Here is a 23,150-nt window from a genome sequence, read left to right as displayed (position 1 = left end):
CCTTCCTGCCCTCCTTCTGACGACCTAGAAATTATCTTAGTGGGATGAGGCAGCCAGAGCTACCTGGGATCTTGATTATTCATGTCTGCAACTACAGAGCACACAAGGAGCAACAGGTAAGAGTTTGTTAGTTTGTCAGTTGTTTCCCCACCTCCTGCTGTTCACTGCTCAGCCTGTGAGCAGCACAGCAGCCACCACAAAGCTGCCCAGCAGAGGCAGAGGGCAAATCTCAACAGAACACACTGCCAAAATGTGCTCTCTCCACTTACAGGCCAGCATATCTTTCCTACAAGGGACGAGCCACAGAACTTACTGCATGCGACAGAAAACCACCTCCTACTAACTGTGACGCTGCTATTTTATACCACGTTGTGGAAAGACCTGTAAGGTCAACAGAAAGCACCATCAGAGAATCAGGCTCTTGCTTATCCTTGTCAAGGTCATCCTCTCTGTGTATGGCTCAAGGCAGTCTCCTCAGCACTGACCTTTCCATTCCTGCCTTAGGAAGGCACCAAGGAGATACAAATATGAATGCTATCCACATGATAGAATCATCACATCTGCATAAACAGTTCCCACTTCTTGTTAGAGAGAATGAGTCTAACTGGAAAAGTGTGAGGTGCCACATGGCATGAAAAAAGGGTAAGGTCAGCATCATTGAACAACACCAACATACCAAGTATCAAACCAGAGACAGATTATTTCTGCTATGCACTCAGTTCTGTGGAGGATACGCTGAATTTCACACGCAAAGATAGTAAAAATTGTAGATAGCTTTTTCCTTCTTTTTCCTTTCTAATTTTGTAGGTTTTTAATCTTTAAAAAAGAAGAATGAAACTTTTAGTTTGGTATGCCCTTCAGAGCCACTAGAAACAGATACCAAGCACAAGCCAACCTCATGTCTAAAATAAGCAATTAAAAAAAAAGGCACATCAAAAACTCACTTTGAGCAGTCAAGACTAGGATGTGCAACACATTATTAAAACAAAACAGATAAAACTATTCCAGTCTACAAAAATTTATCCACTATTTTCAAGGCATGATTAACAATTCACTTTCTTGTGTAACTACCTGCTTTTACAGCCTTACAGGCACTGCATAGCATCACTTCTTATTGGCTGTGTTTCTTCACAAAAAAGAACAAGACAACACCAAATAAAAAACACAGCTATGGAGAATCTGATCCACCATTAACCATCTTGGGTCAAAGCATCTAATTAAATCTACCTTATCAATATCTTCCTCTTCTTCTTCCTCTTCTTCCTCTTCAGAGAAGTCAAGGAGTTTCTTGGCAAGCAGGGGATGCCACTGAAGACACTTCCTTTTTGGTCGCTTCCCGGTTCCTTCACCTTCTGTTGAGTGATCCTTATTCCTACTACTGCCTTTCATTACTGTGACCTGTCATGCAAAAATATTGACAAATTCACAACAAACCCTTAGGCATAAATGACCATCAACCCAGTGACAAATATATGAGGCACCAGTGCAAGACTCTCAAAAATTTCTGGCAAGATATTAGATAGGGATTTATTCCAATTATCAACGTAAGCAGGGATGCACTTCATGCAATCTTAACACTTCCATGTAATGCCTAGAGTTACTAGCAAGACAATTTAAAACTATGAAGTAAGGATGCCACCTAGTCCAGCTCTCAAATGTGCTCCTGTCTCAAGGATGGCAGAGAAGTCCTTCGCTAGCCAAGTGAGTGCGAGACTCCACAGCTCTCTCACACCTATATCCACTGCAGCTTTTCATATTTTGCCACTGCAAATGTCAATGTCAGGACATCCCTCTTTCTCACAGTGGAACACATCACCAGCCACTCGTGTTAATCATGCACTTATATACACCAATGTTGATACAGACCCCCATGATACTATGAGCTAGGATTTGTCCAGTGCCATTAAAAGGTGCAATAGGGAAATCTGAATCCCAAAGAGAAGTGAATTTCAATACACAAATTTGAAGCAAACAACCAGAGATAGTTATGTTGACTTTTCCAAAGTACTGCACAGGAAACATAAACCTTGTGCTGAGCCAAGTGTATGCAGAAGACAAATCATATTTAGTTGTGTATGTGTCCTTATCTAAAAAATACCTCAGAACTATCTCTTAGTGAAAATACATGCTTAACACATCCAAAGTATCAGTTTAAGGGCTGACTTAAGAGATGTGCTACTCAACTAAGAGACAAATGAATATATATATATAAACAAATAAAACTAGGACATCACATCCAAGTACTGAAGTGCACAGCAAGCAAGTGCTGCTGGCACACAGTCTGGTCCCTTGTAGCCTTCTGTTAACATAGTGTAATATCAGCGGCAATCCTGACAGGAGCATGGCTAGCTTTCCAAGAAAACAACACAAACATCAAAACAAATTGAACTTAGGAGTGGTTAGCCAGCTACATCTTTACAAAGCCAGTAAATCTGATGAAGTCTCACAGGAGTTTCTCACCAGCAGGATAAAGCAGCTGCACTAAGCCCTGGTCCCATAGGCAAAGCCAGAAGAAGCTGTGCTGCTGACTCTCAGGAAAAGGGCATGGAAAGAGTCAAGCCTTCTAACTGCAAGGCCACAGTGCATTTTAGGATGCTGCTTTCTGTAAGATGCCAAGTGCAACACTAACATTTCAGCCTACAGTGGCACAAGAGAAAGCTGCCACACTTGCACATAGACCAGCTGCCCCAGCCACTCCACCACCTCTGGGGCAAATGCCCCACAAGAACCATCTTGCACAGTTCCAGCCACGCTCCTATGTTTAGTGCACACTATTTCTGTTTTGGATGATCTCTTCCAGGTGCTTCTTGTTTGTTAACTCACTGGCATTTTGGCATTGTGCCTTTGTTAGCACCAGAAACATGCACGAGCATTCCCCTGCAGACCTTAACAGTGAAGAAAGCTGAAGGACCTTCAGACACTGCTTGCTGGAGGAACAACTGAAGCCTGAAGGAAGTACGTTCAAGAATTTTAACCTACATTTTAAAATGGCATTTTCCTGGATGTAAATTGAAGTTTGTTAAATCCTCCCCACTTGTAAGCAGTACCTGCCCCCTCTACTGATTAAGGAAACCCTGTAACTTTGTAGTAACTTCATCCCATTAAGTGACATACTTTGCTAACCACATAATGCCACTTCTACCTGGGAAACATTTATACTTTGATTTCGTATCACCTGCTCCTCTTTTCATTTTCTGTAATCAACTCTTGCAGGGAGTTGGAACACCACATAACCATGCACCATTTCACCTAAATTTTCGTCCATAACTTGCAAAGCAGATCCAAAAACACAAACCACTTTGGCTTAAAAAAAAAAAAAAGCATTAAAGGGTGGAAAATTAAGCCACTATCCAGTGTCACAAAATCTATGTTTGAAATTGCTTTTATCCCACTATGATCTCTGCCATGTACCACTCTGCACTGTCCTCTCCATCTGTCTCTCTTCCTAAAGTGCTGAACCACCATTTGCTTTTGTTTGGGGTATTTTCAGACACAAATCAACAAAGCTGAGTTAATGTTCAAGCAGGAACTTCAGCTCCTGTGGGCAGCAGAGATTCGTTCAGAGATTGCTAAATGATACAGATCTGCCTATTACTGCAGTCAATAAAGCATGTGGCCTATTTCTGAGCAGGATAAATACACTACAAGTACAATGGGGAGAGCTACTCCAGCCCTCAACACTCACTTGTGTACATGAGCTAATCATATGGCTTCTGTCTACAATCAGTCTAAGTATGATGAGTACTGCTAGTTAGCCTTCTACCTTGTTAGTGTGAAACTAAATTACCGTTTCAGAAGTGCTCCATGATCCTCCTTTACAGAGCTCAGCTGAAGTCTCAGGGCTGTTTCAGCAGCAGCACTGTCTTTAGAGCTGGCACCTCTACCTGCTGCCCTTAAAAAGATGAGCAAGGGAAGACTTCACAGGACTTGAGTGTATTTTACGCATGTTCTCCATCACCCCTGAGGCACTGCCTATGCCCTATGCCGAGTTTGGCAAGGCAGCACAGAGCCAGGCACCAGTCACCTTGCAAATCCCAAAGGAGCTCTCAGTACCTTATACCTCATCACCATAGCTGGGCTCACAAATAATTTTTGTTTTCCATGCATGAAGGCTAGGTATTAGCCTATTAGTTATTATATACTCATCACTAAAATAAATTAATCAAAGCTCATCACACATTAGTGCTAAAGTAAAGATGTACACTCAGCTTCAGGAATTCAAGGGATTGTTCATTAGGTTGTTTTATTAAATTGTGAACCATTTTACAACACAGAGTAAGTTAGATCCTGGATGTCATACAAGCACCATTTACCACAGAAACATAGTCACTCTTCTTCTGCTTCAGAGAGAATTTCTGCAATGGTCAACAACAAAAACCCTCCTGATTTTGACCCCACTGATGGAAGGACTGAGGCCACAGACAGACTTCAAACTTTATGTTTATATCATGGCCTGAAAGTCCCTCACTTCTTAAGTATGTCAAGCTATGTACTCTACCCTCTATGCCTGCTCTTCTTTCCTCAAAAATAGGGGGTAATCCATAACACAAACACATAAAACTATTTCCTTCCCCTTAAGGGTGGGTCATACCCTATTTTTTTTTTTTACATACTTTTGTGTTTCCAAATCTTCTTTCCCCATTTTTGTTCAGGTCCCCGTAAGTTTTGACCTACATTTCAGGAACTTTTTTGGTGTGCATTTTTTGCTGATGCCCCTCAGTCAAATATAGGAATGGCATAATGAAAGATGTTCTAATTCTTTACTACATTACATATGACTTTTCCTGTTAAAAATGGATGCCAACATAGTATGGTAGACTTGTTTTCCACAGGATTGCTTCATCTTTTATTTTTCTATGCCCCCATTTTATGGGCATTTGTGTCTTAATTGTTGATACATTCACATACATAATTATGAGAGAAACCCATAAAAAAGCCCAGGCAAATTGAAAATACAGCTAACATGGACATGGACATTTTCCTTTTGGCAAGATGTAGCAGAATACATGTATGATTATGATTAAACAACAGTGGAAGTTTTACTGGCATTATTTACTTCTTGAATGGCAAAACATCAATGGAATCCAGTTACCTGACTCTTAAGATTCTATTTATTTATTTGATTTTTTTTCCCCTTGACACATCGTCAATAGCATGTTAGCTGCTTGTTTCACATGAGAGACTGGAAGCTGGCAGACAGAAGCAAGCAAAAATATCACGTTTCTTGTTCAGAGATCCCCAAGCACTGGCAAGTATCTCTACCAGCATGCTTCTAAAGGAAGAACTGGACTTGGACCCTACAAGAACTGAAGCACACATTTAAGCTGGGCAATTACAAAGTTCTATAGAAAGTCACAGAAAAAGCCATGTGCAATCCTTGAGAGATTTGGGCTTGAAAGTAGAGAAGATACACAACACCTGAAGTGCAAAGTTTGCAATAACTGGAATTTATGAACCAGAACGCAAAACAAAAAGCAATTTCTTCTACAGATACAAATAAAAATATCATGTATCTTTTAAGGTAGATGTAATGGCTTTTACAAGTTTGACAGAGTAGAAATTAAAACCAGGCAACAAGATTTTACAAGTTACTTCTCAGCTTAAGGATGACAAAAATGAAGTGACAGCCACTAGGGAGAAAGTAGGAATATTTCGACAAGACAAAGGTATGGACAGATTTCCTTAAAATAAGCCGCATATGCTTTATAATGTCACTAGAGGATATCTGTCAAGGCTGACATTCATGATCCATTGACAGCAAGATACCTTCAGGGTGACATTCTACACCTACTTTCAGTGCATATACAGATCAAACACTACAGAAATATTACATCAGTACAAAAAATTTAAGAATTTTCTTGTGTGTGTGTGTGTGCTGGCTGTCCTTCTGGTCCTAGAAACATTAATCAAAGAAGCGCAATCTTCTTGGATGTCTTATAAATATGTATAGCTAATAGAGGTTCAGAGGAAAAAAAAATATTCCTTAAGAAAAGAGGTGGATGGAGGGAAAGCAGGGGAGAAGATGTTGTTTAGCTTTTTACTGCCTATGTTTCCATTTCAAATACATAACCGTTTAGAAGTCATTTTTTTTTAAGTGCTCATTAACAACAAGCATTTGATTACATTTGGTAATGTTAAGTTTTGGTTTTTTGCTGTCTTCCTCTGTTATTTATAAAACAGTTGACCAACTTCAGAAGTGCTAATTTTGGGACTATCTCATGCCAGTGTTGATCTGCCATTATTATTATTTTATTATATTATTTAATCTTCTACTATTCTTATTATTATTATTATCATTATGATGCTAAATAAGCTACACTCAATAAACTACATCCACAAACACCAAAATCCTTATAAAGGTCTTCAAAAGCAGCCAAATGCTCTAAGGCATATGTTGTAAGACTGGTTAGAAAGAAATGCAAGACCTGCAAAAGCAGAACCCCACAGATATGGATTGTGACTATGGTGCACTCCCTGTTGGAAGATTCTCCGTAGAACAACATCTGAGCTTCAGCAACTGTCATTTCCATGAGGACAGTAGAAATTAATTTCAGATTTCCTGTTCCCTTAAAAAAACCCCCCACCTTTCCTGGAGCCCAGCTGGGCCCTTGGTTGACTCAATGAAGATTACTGGTACAAAGGAGCAAAGGCAGAGTTTCAAGTGGATTTTTCACACTTTCTGCTCTGTTTTTCACTATCTGAGTTCTCTACTACATGATAAAAACAAATGCTAATAAGAAAAGAGAGGACTGAACTATGACACTAATAGCTTGTTGTTTTGGGGACTACTGAGTCAGTGATTTGAGCTGTTTCAATAAAGAAACAGGAGACTGAGAAATGAGTTCATGTTCTCAGCAGTCTAGTGGGCTGAAGAGGTATTTGAATTTTCACATGAAAGCAAAAGGAGACTGCTGGCTATAAAATACACCTACACAAATACAAAAAGTGTTTTTTTTAATAAAAAAGTAAGTTTCTTTTAGCTCTGAAATAACTGAACCAGATTATTTCTATAATGTAAGACAAAAACTAGTTGGCACTAATTGCTGACCAGTCAGTGAATATACTCTTTATTGCTTCACAGCAGAAAGCCATTAATGAGCTTTCTAATTTTCAGAGATGTGATGGTTTAATGGGGGACATGCTGAGACTCAATGGGGTCCTGTTTGCCAGCGGAGGTTTGAGAGAGACTGTCACCACATGAAACACTTAGCTACACAGCTACAAGTGTTAGTTAATTTTTAATGACACACTCTTCCATCTTCAGAAATTATTTTAAACTGTTTCTTATTCTCAAACTCAAGATATTAGTTGCTTGCTTTCTTTGTTCTCTAATACATAAAATTAAACCCCAAGATCATAAAAAAATGTCAACAGCACCTTTTTAAAATTTGGGATTTCTATTTTTAAGTGTCCCCTTCATACCTGCTGAAGAGGAAGAGAAGCAAAGTACAACACAAGTCAATAGTTTAAACTTCAACTTCTACTCTTTCTATTTTCATTCAGACATGCACAATAAGAAATATTTTCTTTGTCATTTTTTTGATTCAAAGAAATCAACCAAGCTTTGTCTAGTATGAAAAACACTATGTTGAATCACTGTAGCACCTTTTGCTTCTGTGAAGTGGCTCACCAGTGCAGATGAAGGGAAAGAATTGATGGAAGAATTGGCCTTGCAGAAAAAGGTCTGGGCCTGAAAGTCACTAACGTATCTACTCAAACAGAAGCACATTAACAGGAGCCTAGAGTCACTTAGGTTAAAGCATTTGTCTGAAGACTCAGGTCTTAACAAGACTTTTTGGTGTCTTGAATTTAAATTACAGTAGGACATTTGTGTTTTAGACTTCAGCAGCTGAAGTAGAAACACAAAAACCAGAAACCCACTACAGCTATACTTACTTCAACAAGCAAGACTAAAGTGACACACTCTGCTAGCCAAAATTTCTGGGTCATAAAGTGCAGAAGATAAGCATTTCTTAGGGTGATATCCACCTTTCTGGACACCAAGTGCTAACCGCCCCGCATGCCAAAAGATCACCAGCAGATCTGCATACAGCCCTGTGCATCAGCTGGAATAATGCACCTGGATTATTTAGCCTAGCAACTTCCTTTGCCTGGAGCTCCTGGAGGGCAGGCAGGGAGGGGGTTCTCTCACTGCATGCTCTGTGCAGTGCTAATGCAAAGGAAACCACAAACTGGGGAGCAGGGCAAAGCCTCCTGCACATGTAGGTGAGGTCACTCACCCAGGGAGGGACCTACTGGGACACCTGCACTGCCAAACCTGGCTCTCCTCCTAGGTGGAGATGTAACCCACAGAGCCTGGAAATTCTGGCAGTCCTTTTTCTCCAAAGCAGCGTTTATTTTTGTTTCTACACTTGCTGCCATAACAGGAGAGAGCGCACCAAGAAACCTGGGAAGGTGAGTAGAGTAACTGCCTGAAATTCAAAACACAGAGGCAGCAGAACCCAACCTACTTTGCGATATTTCCTCCCACAGAGGGGAGATGATAACAACAACCGCTTCAAAGCCCTCTACTGACACCAGAGTAATTTATCAGCAGAGCACTTTTCCTCCAGGAACACAGAATAGACTATAAAATGGAACCACCTCTCAGACAGGAGATGAGTGCTTGTCTGCAGAGCATCACAGTCCATAGCAACAGCACAATCCAAAAAAACCAGTGACTTTCAGCAAGTTAGAGCTGAGAAAGCACACTAGGAAAAATTTGCTTTGTATCCCTGTGTGGGTGGGACTACCTGAGCCTGCATGGGGAGCAGCTGTTCCAAAAAGACTGCTGTCATTCCTGCATTTTCCATTATTTCAATGTTGCAAAATGAAAATATCTGTGATTTGTCAAATGGATCACCAGGAGTTCTAGTTCTCTAGCTTTTGCAAGTCACTATATGCTTAATCTCAGCATATAGAGTTTTTAGAGACAGTGAGCTTACGGATAAAATGGACACAGGACAAACTTCACGAATTTCAGTGCATGAACATTCTCATTCCCAGGAGGGCATCTGCAGTTCAGCCACAGCTTCCTCGCTGAAGGGCCTATCGTGTAAGAAACCAAAGTTAAAAGTTTTATGTGAACAAGAACGATGGCCTCGAGTTCTGCTCACAGCCTTCAGAGGGTGAGACACTATGAATGAAAGAAAAAAAAAAAGTAAAAATGCTCTAGACTTGCCACTCCCAAAGCTCTGTTTTTATCTGTGATTAACAGGCATACAAATTGCTGTAGGGTGCAGTCATGGCAGAAACACAGCCAAGTGCTTTTGTGCAGCATAGAGCGGCACAAAGAAGAGACGTTCCTGCAGCAGACATCGCAGGGGGAGCACAGCTGAATGGTAAAATTGTTCAACTCTCTGTTTCACCTCTTGTTTATTGTGTCCCAGTGTCTTCTGCAAAACCAGGACAGTGCAGCTGTGTCCATCACTACTGTAACCCATTCTAAAGTTTACCATGTGCGTAACAGAGCTTTCATAATAAAATTCACTCATAATTACCACCAGTGTCAGGGGAACCATATACAGCTGTATGAGCAAATGAAAGAATTACTCCCTTAATACATATTTAATAGGCCATAAAATATTCCTGCACAACCCCATATTATACTTTGTCTACTTCTGCTCTCTTCAGTTCAAGTGCAATAGGCTAAGGCAGTTATCTAAACATTCCCTTGTACAGCTACTACCCACTACTCCTATGGAAGAAGAATCAAATTAATGGCTTCAGAAAGTATTTACTCAGCTTTGTGCATCTTCAATATAAAGCCCATAAATCATGGTAATGTAAGTCTTATGTATTTCAGAAACAACCATAAAGAGGCTACACAAGAATTTCAAATAAAAGGGGCTTGTGCCATGTTCACTAACTGAAATACTGCAAGACTGAGTTGCTAATAAATTCTGGGCTACTAAAATACTTTCTTCACAATCAAATTGTCACAATCACCTTCCATCCTCTTCCCCTACCAAGAGGGGCAAGTGTGTAAAGCCAAAAATGAGAAGTGAACCCCTGTGAGTCTGTTTCCTGTATGAACCCCTTCCTAACAAACTCTGAGTTAATTTCCAAGCTACTGACCATATTAAAGCAACAATACTTTGCCAAAATACATTGTATCTCATATTAGGCATAACCCAAGTAGGTAAACAGAATGCCAAGGAGGAACAGAATTTTGCCAGAACAAATGGCTACAAATCTTTCCCAAACAACAAGAGTAAATGGCCTCAGGTTTAGATTAGATATAAGGAAAAAATTCCCCACCAGAGGGGTTGTCAAGCACTGGAACAGGCTGCTCAGGGATCTGGTTAAGTCACCATCCCAGGAGATCTTTTAAAAGACATGTAGATGTGGCATTTAGGGACATGGCTTAGTGGTGACTTCAATGATCTTCAAGGTTTTTTCCCATCTAAACAATCCCATGATTCCATTAAAAGTCCGTGGAAACCAAACTAATTTGCACACATTTATCAGTTATATTTGTATTTAGCATCTTGCTAAAGGCAGCATTTTAAGACTCATGAATGAGCTTTTAATTCAGACTAGATTCCTTAATGCAGTGGTTTAGTCTGATCACAGAAAGAGATACTAAAGCTAAAGGAATTTTAGCTCTGGTTTTGGAAGTATCACTGTGTCTCAAAACTATGCAGATCCACATAAAAACCTTTTGGGCCCATGAACATTTGTAATGATTTTGAAAGCAGATGTATTATCTTAATACACAATTTTCAAGTGCCATCTAGTGGTTATTTTCCTTTCTATTTCAATTTGGAATTTAAAAAGAAACTTTTCCTTTTCCATATCTTTAAAATTTTTATGAAGTTCGTTATTTTTATCACTTCCTGCTATTTTATGATGTGATTCTTCACCATGTAATGGTAAATAAGATGCTTGAATTAAGCCTAAGTTTGAGCGTTCCAATAAACTGAATTTGGGCCAGACTACAGCTGATTTCAGAACTAAAGAAATAGGTATTTGAAGGTATCCCCCTTGAAAGAAAAAGGGGGAAAAAAACCCCAACTGTATCCATCTTTCCCATGGAAACAAGGCACAAATGTCAGTTCATAATATATTTTTCAGTACAGCTTAATGACTTCTTATCATGAGAAAATTTTGGCTTACTAGAAGTTTGTAAATAACTAGGGTGTCAACTAAATGCACAAGAAAATCCTGGGAAAAAAAGCATTTTCTAAACCTTTCTCACACTGGATAAAGCAAAAAATCCACAGTGCCATATCAAAAGGTTTCTGTTTTATACTCAACCCAACCTGTGATATTACACAGGCCCAAAACTTAAAATACACAGCAAAATCTGGCCACTTTACATATTAGTCTCATAATGGGAACATTATGAGACTGTGTCCCATCTCAAATATTCTCTTATTCTACAAGTGTAAAGAACTGGGCCCACCAGGTACCTCAAAAAATGGCTAAACGTGCACATGCAGTAGTGTGCCCAGGACAGCATCAGACCTGCAGTGTGTACCATGCAGACAACTTGTGTGAAACATGCAGAGCTTATCAAATCCTGAACTTATTATGTATGGAAAGCCGTGTTACGTGCTTCCATTCCACCTGGAAATTCATGGAAGATAGTGTCAGGCAGCCAGCCAGTCAAAGAAAGTATCTGAGCCTCTTCAAAATAAACCTCTGACAGCCTTATAGTAAGATGGTTCTGTTTCTGTAGTATACTTTTTCAGAGCTACAGTAACATACAAATAATTTTGTGCCTACCTATGGCTATAGAAAAAGTATTAGAACTCAGAGTCTGAGATGGAGCCAAAGGTAAAAACCTACCAATACCAAACATCATCTTTGTTATTATTCTACTGAAAGACTTGTTAGCTGTGTCAGAAACAAATTCTCTGGGGGGAAAATAAAACTCCAAACCTTATTAATTCTGTCTTGAATTCAAAGCACTTTAGTAAAAGGTGGGAACACTGCTATCTTCCTAACTTTTGCAATTTATGAAGAGATTTTTATAGAGGAAAAATCTTAAGACAAAAGGTCAGAAACAGATTCACAATCAAACTGGGAAGAGATCTTTCAACTCTGATCCCAGTTCCTTCTCTCTTCTGCCATCTCTCCCTTCCAGAAAATGAAGAAACTGAGAAGAGAATTTCCACATTCAGCAATCTTTCTGTGTGCTTGTTCCATGGGTAATCACAGAGACATTACACATGCCCAGCAAGGCGCACTTTGGATGCGGCTCCAGACAGGCGTCCCTGGAGCCGCGGAGCTGAGAGGATGCAAAGGGAGCAACAGGCAGCTCGTGCTCCTTGCAGGGCCACACTGCTGCCCCTGCACCCCACAGCCCCTGCTCAGCCCCTGAGCAGCAGCACAGCCTTGCTGAGCCAGTGGCATCATCCCTCCACGGCACCGACAGCAAGGAGCTCGCTGGGCAACCCCATCTGCTGGTGCGACCCAGCGCTCCAATGGACAGCCCGGGAGCACCTCGGGATCCGAGCCCTGCCGCCCACCCCTCGTGCACACAACCCCTTCCACACACCCCCAAACCTGCCTGATCTGACTGTATCCAACATCCTTCAGGTAATAATCCACCTACAGGTCCTGGGAAACTTATGGGATGGTGCAACTACCCCTGGGCAACTGGATGCTAAGCAACAGAAAGATCTGGAGATGCAGGAAGTCACAAAGTTGCCCCTGAATACAAGAGCAGGGCATACATACACAATGCCTGAAAGAGTAAAAAAATAATTACATAACACACAGATAAAGGGAAAGGAATAAACAACGTTACTTAAAAAGCCCTCAGAAGTTAGAATGCTATCTTATTCCATGCATAACCTCAATAAAGCAGCCTCAGCTATTCAGCATATTAAACTCACCTTCAGACACCTATCAAAATAATAAAAATAATTTAAAGTTCCATAGTTTCATTATCCCATTGCCTGAATTGTTGTATTTGGCTAATTCAGTTAATCCATTAAAAAGGCATGGAAATTTTGGCCTACATTGCTTCAAGTTCTTTCTAGAATGAGAAAATTTTGTGTATTCCCTCCAGTGTGTCCCCCCTAAGAGCCCATGCCTTAAAACGATATGAGCCAAGTTAGCAAAGCAGTTCCCCCAAGACACAAGCCACCACCAGTAAATCTAGTGCTCTTTCTGCAGGTGAAATTTGAGCTAAAACTCTGCATGGACATTTACAGTACTCCACCTGATGGAAAAGGTCTAAAGATCAAACCCACACAGCTTATAAAATTTTAAAAAGAAGTAGTTTTACTTTCATAGCACAATTTTTAAAATTGCTTTAATTGAGAGCTACATATATACCAGTATGAGCTAGAAAACCCCGTATAATGGCAAACAATGTGTGTGTAACTGAGTAGGCCCATATTTCATTGATGGGAATTCACTGTAGCATTATGGCCACATTCTCCTGAAGCTCTGTGGACATTGAGTATGAATGATTTCAAATCCCTGGAAGAAAACAAACTACCAAGAAAACGTGTTCTTTGTCAGGGAGATAGCTTGATGCTAGAAGACATTTCAGAGTTTTTCCCTAACAATCTCTCTCAAATAAGCTTTGAACTAAACCATCAAAAGTAAGCAGGACTGTAGACAATGCTCCCATTCTCAAGCCATATCCACGCTCATATGCAAAAATGCATCACCACCTCGAGTTCTGCTGAACATAACAGTCTCTTTTAAGGAGAAAGAGACTTGGCTTATTTTTAATTCATAGAAAGACAATCACAGGATTCAGCAACGTCCACTTCAAACGATCTAAAGCCAGAAATGTGACATGAGCTGCATGTGAAAGATTTAGGGAAAAAATACTTTTGCATTGTTCTTCTTAAAGTGCCATAATATAGATTAATTTTCATGCATTAACAAACCATTATTTCAAGAAAAGGGCAATAATAAATACTAAATCATCAGCTGGGAGTCTCTAGTCCTGCTCAAGGCAGACCTAACTTCAAAGCTGAACCATGCTACCCAGGACCCCGCCCAGGGACAGAGTATTCACCATCTCTCACCACTCTCACAATGGAGGGTATTTTTCCATATATGCTCGACCCAAATTTCACTACCTGAAACTTCTGACAATCACCTCATACCTATCCTTTCACTATGTACCTCTAAAAGGAGTCTAGGTCCCTCCTCTTCATAATGATCCTACAGATAGTTGGATCATCATGGAACTGGAGCATCCCCTCAGCCTTCTCAGGTGAAACACAAGGAGCTCTCACAGCCTTTCTTGGTATGTCATGTGCTCTGACCCAACGCCCTGAGTGGTCCTTGACTGTGCTCCCTACATTCCCTTTGTATGGGTGTTCGGTCTCAGGAGCTCAGAGCAGGAAAACCCTTTTCTCAATTTGCTGTATACATTCCTGCTCACACAGCCCAGCCTACAGTTTGCTTTTGTGGCTACAAGGTCTTGCTGTTGAATTCTAGTCAACTTACTGTCCATTAGGATCTCCAGGTCTTCTCTGCAAAGCTGTTTTCTGCCTTTCCTTTTGCTAAACTTCTTGCCCACGTCAGCTTTCTCAAGTTCCTCTGAATGGCAGCTCCTGTAATCCACTACTCCCACCAATTTGGTGTCACCTTTGATGCATACTTGGAGGGTGCACTCTAACTCATCATCTGTATCACCAATGAAAATATTAAACACTGGCACCAGTATCAGGCCCCAAGGAGCACTGCCAATAACTCTCTGCCAGTTCAATGCTGGCTCAGCCAATTTTTCACATGCTGCAGTCTATCCAACAATCCATCTAGGGGCAATTCAGTCTGGCTCCAGGGATGCTAAAGAAAGCATCAAAAAACTTGGTACCATCAAAGTAAACAAGGCCTTCTGCTCTCCCTTTGCCAACAGCTTTTTGTCTCCGTCACTTCTTCACACTTGGGAAGAATTTGCCCATGGTAAATTCATGTTTGGCTGTTTCCTGTTCTCCTCTTGTTCTTCATGTGCCTAGAAATGACTTCCAGGAGGACCAGTGCTTCAGTCCTCTCAGTGACCAAGCCAAGGTCAGTCAGCCTGCTGTTTCCCAGATATTTCTTAGTGCCTTAGATCACAATTAAACACCTCAAGGTCTCACTTCTTCTGCCTGCATGATCCACAAGAATGATGACCCTGTTTCATTTGACCTGTGGTTACCTGAGATTACAACCATGCTACCTGTTTGCCAGCAATTCCAAATGCAGAAGAGCTGGAAATACTGGTATCTGGATAACAAGCAGCACAGCTAGTTTGCCTCAACCCTTCCTGTTTCTTTCAAGCAGCTACCCATTACTAAAAACTGAAGTTTGCAAACAACTCTGCCCCATTTAAAAAACAAATTAAAAATCCATGAAATCTAAACACAGCAAGGTATTTTAACTGTGTTTGAAAATATGAGTCCAATTTAGTCCAAGCTTTCCTTTACATTCTAAATTTTTAAAAAGCTTGTTTTTCAACAGGGGGAAGAACAAGAAGTTACTGTGATTCTGAGGCAAGCTCTAAAAAACCTCAGCAACCAAGAGAGCAAGAGGAAACAAGTGAACTTCCTCATCAAATAATGTGTGGCACCTAATGAACAAAATCTGAAATCCAGATGTTTGCCATCCTGGGAGGTCTGCAGTGGACAAATTATTCTCAAGTCTGTTGTTCTAGGCTCAAGGGTCTAAACACAAACAAGTCCTCTCTGAAAGTCTAGATCCTGGACAAGCTGGTAAGCAACTGGACAAACAACCACACAATTTGCTCACAAAAACTTACCAGAAACTGTGAAGATTCCAAAGGACGTTAATAAGCTTGGACAGGACTTTCCAATCTAATTTTAAAAATAACTTGCTCGGTTTGCCACAGTTTGCAGTTTGGGAGAAAACAGGTGGAAGGCCTTCGCAATACTCCAGAATTGCCAAAGGATACATTAATTTGGCAGCAATCTCTGGGGTGCACGGGTCTTTCACAAGCCTTAAATGGCGACACAAAGAATCTCATTGCAAGAGACTCATCAGCCCACTCAAGAATTAAACACTTGAAATCATCTGAGACAGTTCCTTCTATGAGTAGTCCAGGTTTGCACCGAAACCTCCACAGGAAGCAGGGAAAGATTTTTCTCTTCTTTTTTAAGAGATTTTAACTAGAGGGGCACTTTGGAACACAAAGAGCTCTTGAACATGGCTGTGGATCCTTGCTTATTAAAGGCTGGGCCCTTAATGAAGCCCTCTCAGAATGGGTGGATTTCATGCGTATGTGAACTCAAACACATAACCGTCATTAAGCAGCAACTCAGAAGCACTGAGTGGTCCTTTGTCTTCATCTTCTGATGCCTGTTCACAGTGCAATACTACTCACAATGCTGGACCCTTTTTGTCATTTAATAAACAAATTTAAAAAAACACAACAAACTCCATTAATAAAGTTTTTAAAATACGAGCCAACAAACCACAACTCATTTAGGCTCTCATCACTCACAAAAAATTATCTCCCTGTGTATCGAACATTTTCAAAAGACTGGGGAAACATGGGTTTCTCCTGAATACTTGGGGTATCAATGATGGCAGGCTTCTGTACACAAGCAAACACTTGTCATGCAGTTTACTATTCCTTGTGGTCCTGGAATGAGTACATCCTACTACCTATGGTCATTATCTATGACCTGAGTTCCTCTGCTGACGTAATCTGCAATATTGTGGTGAAGGAGAAGCAGACTTAACTGTGGATGTACCAGGTTATTTGATCAAGCCTATCCTCCTCATACTACTATATGAACTCAGAAGAGAGACTCATTTAGTTCAGTGGGCTCTAAAGACCTATTTTTCCATGATCAATATTAACATTCTCCTGAATTCTTGCTGTTTGGGATGTTCATGAAGTTACAAGTTACACCGCAGACAGCTTAAAAATTTCCTCCAGATAGGAAAATTTTTCCTGTGGAACATGAAAAGTGGAAGATGAACTCACACGTCTGTGCTTCAACATCTTTTCTGTTTTCATTGCATCAGATTAAATGACTCATCCCAGTCCACGACTAAAACTGGATTTGTGAAAGCTGACTCTTGGTAACTCTTTCTGATGTTGGCATTAAATACCTCAGTTTGCTTTATATCACAGTTAAGTTATGACAAGTCAAACATTTGGCTAAAGCTTAGGAAGTGCAAATGAGTTCTCATCATTGTAAACATTCTCAGTGCAAGGGCAAAGTCAGCTCACAGGAAAAAGTACACCATTTCCACAGTCAATTATCTTTAATTCACACTTCCAGTGCACAGGCATATCCCCTGCAGGAGAAATCCAGAGACGTAAGACAGCAAAGGCAGATTCCCAAAATGTAAAGGCGAAGCATTCAACATAAAACGTTTACATACTGAATATTTTCTTGAAAAGAAGGATGTTGCATGACCACCCATGGCAGCAACAGCAACTTCCAGTACAAGACAACCAGCCAGAGGAATGATTTAAGGAAAAAAAGCAAAAGAATAAGAAGAACTGTAGGAAAACATTTGACGTAGGCATTCCTAAGAAACACTGAGGTTTGGAAAGAGAGCACTAACACATAAAACACAGGTTCCCTCTGCTGCCAAGTCCCATGGTCTGTGATTCAGCTCTTTGAGAGCATATGAAAATGTGTGAGCGAATATGAAAAGTGTGGAAAACATCTGCCTTTTAATTTGGGGTTTTGTTGTCAGCTATTGTTTTTTTTAAATAATGCTTTGTGCATCTCAAAAATACCAAGTAAAACTGTAAACTGGAAGAGCTGTAGTCAAAAACAGTGCTTCCCCAAGTAGAGGATATTGGTCTGTACTGTTTCATTACATCTCCTTTTGGCAATATTTTCTGGAGAACCACCAAGAAAGTACCAGAGGCCGATAAAAACTGAAAGGAGAAGTTCTTTTAGTAAAATGGATTATTTAAATTTTGCGTTCTCATTTTGTTTATATTATCACCTATTTAAAACTCACATTTCCTAAACAACAGTCAAAGAAGTGGCTTCAGGAAAAAAAAATTCCAACAGTCTGGCTCCAGCTGGGTGGTGAAAACTGCTCCTGTAGTTCTCCAGCAGAGAAAAACCAAAACAATAAACCTCCAGCCAACATAAAAAAGCCACTTCACAAGTAAGCCACACCTCAAATAAGATTGGATTGTTAAGATTACAGGTAGGCTTTATGGTTTTTATCTTCATATCTTTACAACCACAGGGAAACAAAGATGGAAATATTGTTTTTGTCAGTTCTTTTGATCATTACTGGGAATCTGCTGATTGTTCAACACATATAGAATTGAGTACTTGTGAATGCCTCCAAACTTTTAATGAGCTTTACAAACTGTATTATTATGCTTATGCATATATTCCTAGATGGAAATACAGATACAGGTTTAGACAAGATATATATACATCTAACTATGCATACATGTCAGGTCATAAACTCAAGGTTTTACATCCAGCTGCTCTGCTACAGGAGAAGTGGCAGCTGTGCCCGCAGACAAGTCAAAATATAGTTTACTGAAATGAAACTATCAATGCAAAACCGTTCATGTAAAAAGCATAATTGCTAATGAAATCCCTTCATCTCCATTTAAGGAATGAACCGCTTTCAGCAGAGGAGAATTTTCCATTTTTTTCTGTTGAGGGGTACAGCAATGTCATTGAGGTTTATCTTTTTAATAACAATTTGCTGCACAGTCAGTTTTCAATTAAGGAATTGATCATGTCCAAGTAATTGCAAATGATACAATGAAGTGACAAATCACAGGATAGTTCCTATTTGCTGTAAATTTGGTTTACTTAAATGTGGCAAATCTGCTTTTAGTTTTTCTTGAAAGCTGATCAGACTTCCTTTTCTGTTTGCATTAGGAACCACAAGAAAGAGATTTAAACTACAGAGCAGAACAGTAACAGCCACCTTCCACCTTTTCACTTTCTTGCAGTCAACTCACTTGTTGCAGAAGGAAAACTATTTGCCCATCAACCCTCCCTCAAACTTTGCCTTGCTGAGAACATTCACCCATCACCTGGAACAGAAGGGAGCAGAAGCCAGATGCACAGGACACTCTGACCACCCAGTGCTGATGAATAAAGAAAAATGACCACCCCACAACGCACCGAAACAGTAACTGCTAAGTCTCCTCATTCCTGCTGTGTCCTTATGAATGCAGCTTTCTTTGAAAACAGTATAGCAGCTGCCATCTCAGCATTCCTTCAATCACACCACCCCATGACAGGTGAGTGACTTTGTCACATCCCTGCCTGCAGCTACTGCTGGCCAAAACACCCTGTTAGAGACACCAGGAGAGCTGAACAGAATCTTGGGCCCTTCCCTTCCGTGCACAAGGGACTACAGGAAGATGAGCGTGGGCAAACCTCCAATGTCCAAGAGGGACATCTGCGCAGCTGTCTGGGCTGACAAGTGCTTCCAGCTACAGCATCAACCTCCAGGCACTGGGGGTTTTTATGCTGCAGATTCCTTTCCTCACTACAAAACTCAGTGTTTCCTACGTCACTAAAGTCAGCAGAGATTTCACTTGAAACAGCCTCAGCTGCCCCCAGAGCAATGCCAAGCTTGGGGCCATGCACGGCCCCGTTTGCTTGCAGAGTCCACACTCAGTGCACTGCCAGCCTTCTCCCCAAGGGCTTCCACACACCTTCCCATCTGCAAGACTCACACCTGCAGCCATGGTGAACCGACTCCAAAACAGCCTAAAATCATCAGGAGAGAAGAAGCTGCATAATAAATAAGCAAAAAACACCAAACCCCCGAACCCCAAAACAAAAAAGGCCCTGAAGACTAACTCCTTTCAGTTATTATTTAGGTGTTTGCTCTGAGATTGATACAAGAGTGTCTGTAGAGAGGGGGGATGTGACAGCAGATATATTGGATAGCACACTTTGGAGATCACCTTTTTTGTAATAAAAGCTGCTGTCAGTTATTGCTATGCAAGTAACAGCACACCAAGTTCTCAGGACAACTCCAGGCATAACTCCAGAGGCTGTCTCCTGAAGTCCAAGATCTTGTTAGGTCTTTGTGCTACAGAGCATTGTAGACTTGAATTTAATGTGATCAACTTCAGAGACATCTTTAGAGAGCAGTGTGATGCATAAGAAAACATCTCCTTATTAAAAGGGCTGTGCTTTTAAGTAATTAGGTTTTTTTCCTAGATATTCATTAAAAAACAAGATTATAAACAAGCTGAGTGAGGTAATCATCACATACAAAAACCCAAACCCACAAAGCCATCCCTCTGGAGAAGAGAAGCAATCAAACCATCCAAAAATCCCAGGCTGCTTGCTTTTCCTCCCCCCTGCCTTGTTTTGCTAAGGAAGCCCCAAAGTCTCTATTATGATACCAGAGAAACCATATACAAACATATAAAGTTACACTAAGCTTAGACCCAATGCTAATTTAAATCAGCATGCATCAGAGGTAGGAATGCAGACCATTACTGAACTACTGACACCATTGTATTCAAATTATTTTCTTATTCAACCTCAGACAATTTGAGGTTGTGCCTTCCCTGCTTCATGGAAAAGCACCTTTCACAATGCAGGTAATGACTTACAATATGTAACAAGTTACAGAAACAAAATCTTATAGAAGGAGAAAGATCCAGAAAGAGTGAAAGCAAACTGACAGGTTATATAATGCTTTAACACCTCTACTGAACCACTCTACGACTTTATTCTGGAGCAGCTCTTCACCACAAAGAGTCCCCAGCAAAGCCAAAATAAATAAAATAGATAAGTCAGGATAAATACAGTCAGGTTTGTCATTTCATATTCTGTACACTCTAATTGAGCATCCTGTAAATGTTGTTATCACTTTGAATGGGTGAAGAAAGTGAAGAAAGACTGACTTTGCTGGTTTTTTTAACTGCTATCTGAAAAAGTTCTAATGCAGTTCTTATTGCTTTGTACAATAAAAGCGTAGTGAAATGCGGAGTGTTTTAAAATGGTCTCAATGGAGAAAGTATCAAACAAGTAATCTGCCAGAAATCGTATTTTCTACTCTGTTGTAGTAATTTCACTGTACATATAATAAATTGAAACAGTTGAGATACAGTTTAACATGTACAACTTTTGCATTTTGTACCTCTAGCAAACTTGTTTATTTTACTGTATACACATATTTACAAGAGGCAGGAGAGGGGAATTTCATCCTTGCAGAAGGGGGGGGTGGGAGAGGGAGAGAGAGAGAGAGAGAGAGAGAGAGAGAGGTCTGATTTATGAAATTGCTTTATGACATTAAATCCCAACAAGATGCATCTCAGAAGACTATTATGCTGGAGCCTGCTAGAGCCCAGTGTTAAGATGCACTATTTGCAAGCTCTGTATCAGATTAGAAAGCAATTACATCACTCAGTGAGTGTATGGTATTTGACATTTTGCTTTCTCTGGATTACCTGTGTCACATAGCTTTTCACAGACCATTATAGAAATTCACATCAGCAAAGAGAATTTAAAATTTCTACTTTTTAGGCGACAGAAGTTACCTTATATATACAGCAAGAATCCCTTATTTCCACAGGAACAGTTAACTAAAATTAACTCAGATGTTTTCAGTTGTTATTTCAGGTGGACTGGTTTACTCTTAGATAGCTTAGGCTTGTTCCTCAACACCACAAAGCTCAGAGGATGCCAGTGAAATACAGTTGTACCAAACGTTAGAATTTACATCCATGACATGTGACTGTCAGCATGTCACAAAACCCAGGCTGATTTCTGATGAAAGAATCCACAAAGCTGAAGCCTCATAAGACAAATAATTTAGAGAGTTCACTACTTTGATTTAGGTTAAACGGATTTATGAGCTTAGAAACAGGACTAAGTTACTGTATTTTGAGCAGCTGAGCTGTGTAGCTGACTATACATGTGTACTTTGGCCTACAGAAAAAGCCAGGTCAAGCACATTTTTGCCTTATTAAAGTCAAATGATAGGAGATTTGAATGGAGAAAATTCAAAGAAAGGGGTTTCATGGAGTCTACTCACTTTACCTGACCACTGGGACAACAGTACTCCCAGCAGAAGCTGCAGATACCCAATCAACAAAACATCCCTATCCAGTGATCTGCTGCAAGGTACATCCCATGGGAGTACCACACTAGTGTTCACATCATAACACCCACCAGGTGTCCACACTGCAGAGAGCACTGACCATCAAGAATTCTCCACATGTGAAAACTCCGCATCGTGTGTCCCATCACATGCCTGGCCATGTACCTAACACAACAGCCAGCTCTTAATGCATCTCTCATGATGACAAAGGGGGGCACAGCAGCACCTGCTAAGTGACTGCAGTAGGCTGCCCACTGCCATAGAAACAGACAGCTCTCCTACTACAGCTGAAGTCTGAGAAACAGGGTTGCAGATGAGCGACACATTACACAACCCATTTGTTCATGACTGAACACACTGTTAAAAGGCTCAGACACATCATCAGATGGGGGCCAGATACTGGTGATCCAATTCATCCTAACTCAACAAAGTTGTTGCCCAGAGTCAAAAGCAAACAAGGATTATCTGGAGTTCTGTGTGTGCCCTGCACACCTCAATTTATGCTTTAAGAAGAATAATACAACACTGGATTGGATGAGGCTTAATTTAAGACAATATTAAGATATAAGTTACAAGTTTGAATTGGAGGAAAATGGGGAAGCAGGTATCTTCCTGAAGAGGAGAGAGGCAGTATTAGATGCCAAAACTTAACCAGTACACTCTTGAATCTTGTTACCTATTTTAAGTCACAGATCACAACCCCAGCAAGGTTACTTTCTCCAGCTGACTACACCGATTCACAGTGTATTCACTATAGGATCTGACGATAATATCAATGAACTCCTTGTGCCCCCTGAGCTTTAAAACCATTACCTCTGGCTTAACAGGAGTGAAATTTACCCACCTTCTTCCCCCCGCCAGGAATCTTGGATGAATGGCAACTGCTGCTAAATCCAATGTTAATTAGCGAGAAGAAGAATTTCAAGATTTTGAGGTATCAGTCAATCTCTAGCAAAGAGATTATTCCTGGTGCAGGCATTATAGTTTGGAAACACTGCAAGCCAGAGATGCCTGCTCAAGGCTGGAGCCAAGGGCTCAGGAGCCTCCCAGGACCCAAGCAGGGATACTCTCCATGGGAAACAGGAGTGCCACAGAGACACAAGTAACTGTGAACTGAATGATCACTATCCAAGGCTCATCAGGATGCTCCTCAC

The 23,150-nt window shown here is 40.5% G+C and overlaps 1 protein-coding gene across 14 annotated transcripts in view; it reads right to left on the bottom strand.

Annotated features, from left to right (window-relative positions):
* The window catches only part of BBX (BBX high mobility group box domain containing), a 142,115-nt gene that overhangs the window by 63,782 nt on the left and 55,183 nt on the right, over positions 1-23,150 (bottom strand). For 12 of the 14 annotated variants that reach the window (XM_058836226.1, XM_058836292.1, XM_058836270.1 and 9 more), the window contains one exon: positions 1,228-1,398. The exons of the other annotated variants lie outside the window; for them this stretch is intronic. In XM_058836226.1, the coding sequence (XP_058692209.1) occupies positions 1,228-1,389 (162 nt within the window). In that variant the 5' untranslated portion in view covers positions 1,390-1,398. The remainder of the gene's footprint in view (positions 1-1,227; positions 1,399-23,150) is intronic. 14 annotated transcript variants of the gene reach the window in all.

The sequence above is a fragment of the Poecile atricapillus genome, chromosome 1, assembly GCF_030490865.1.
Source record: "Poecile atricapillus isolate bPoeAtr1 chromosome 1, bPoeAtr1.hap1, whole genome shotgun sequence".
Classification (NCBI taxonomy): domain Eukaryota; kingdom Metazoa; phylum Chordata; class Aves; order Passeriformes; family Paridae; genus Poecile; species Poecile atricapillus.
This window is presented reverse-complemented; position numbering and strand designations above follow the sequence as displayed.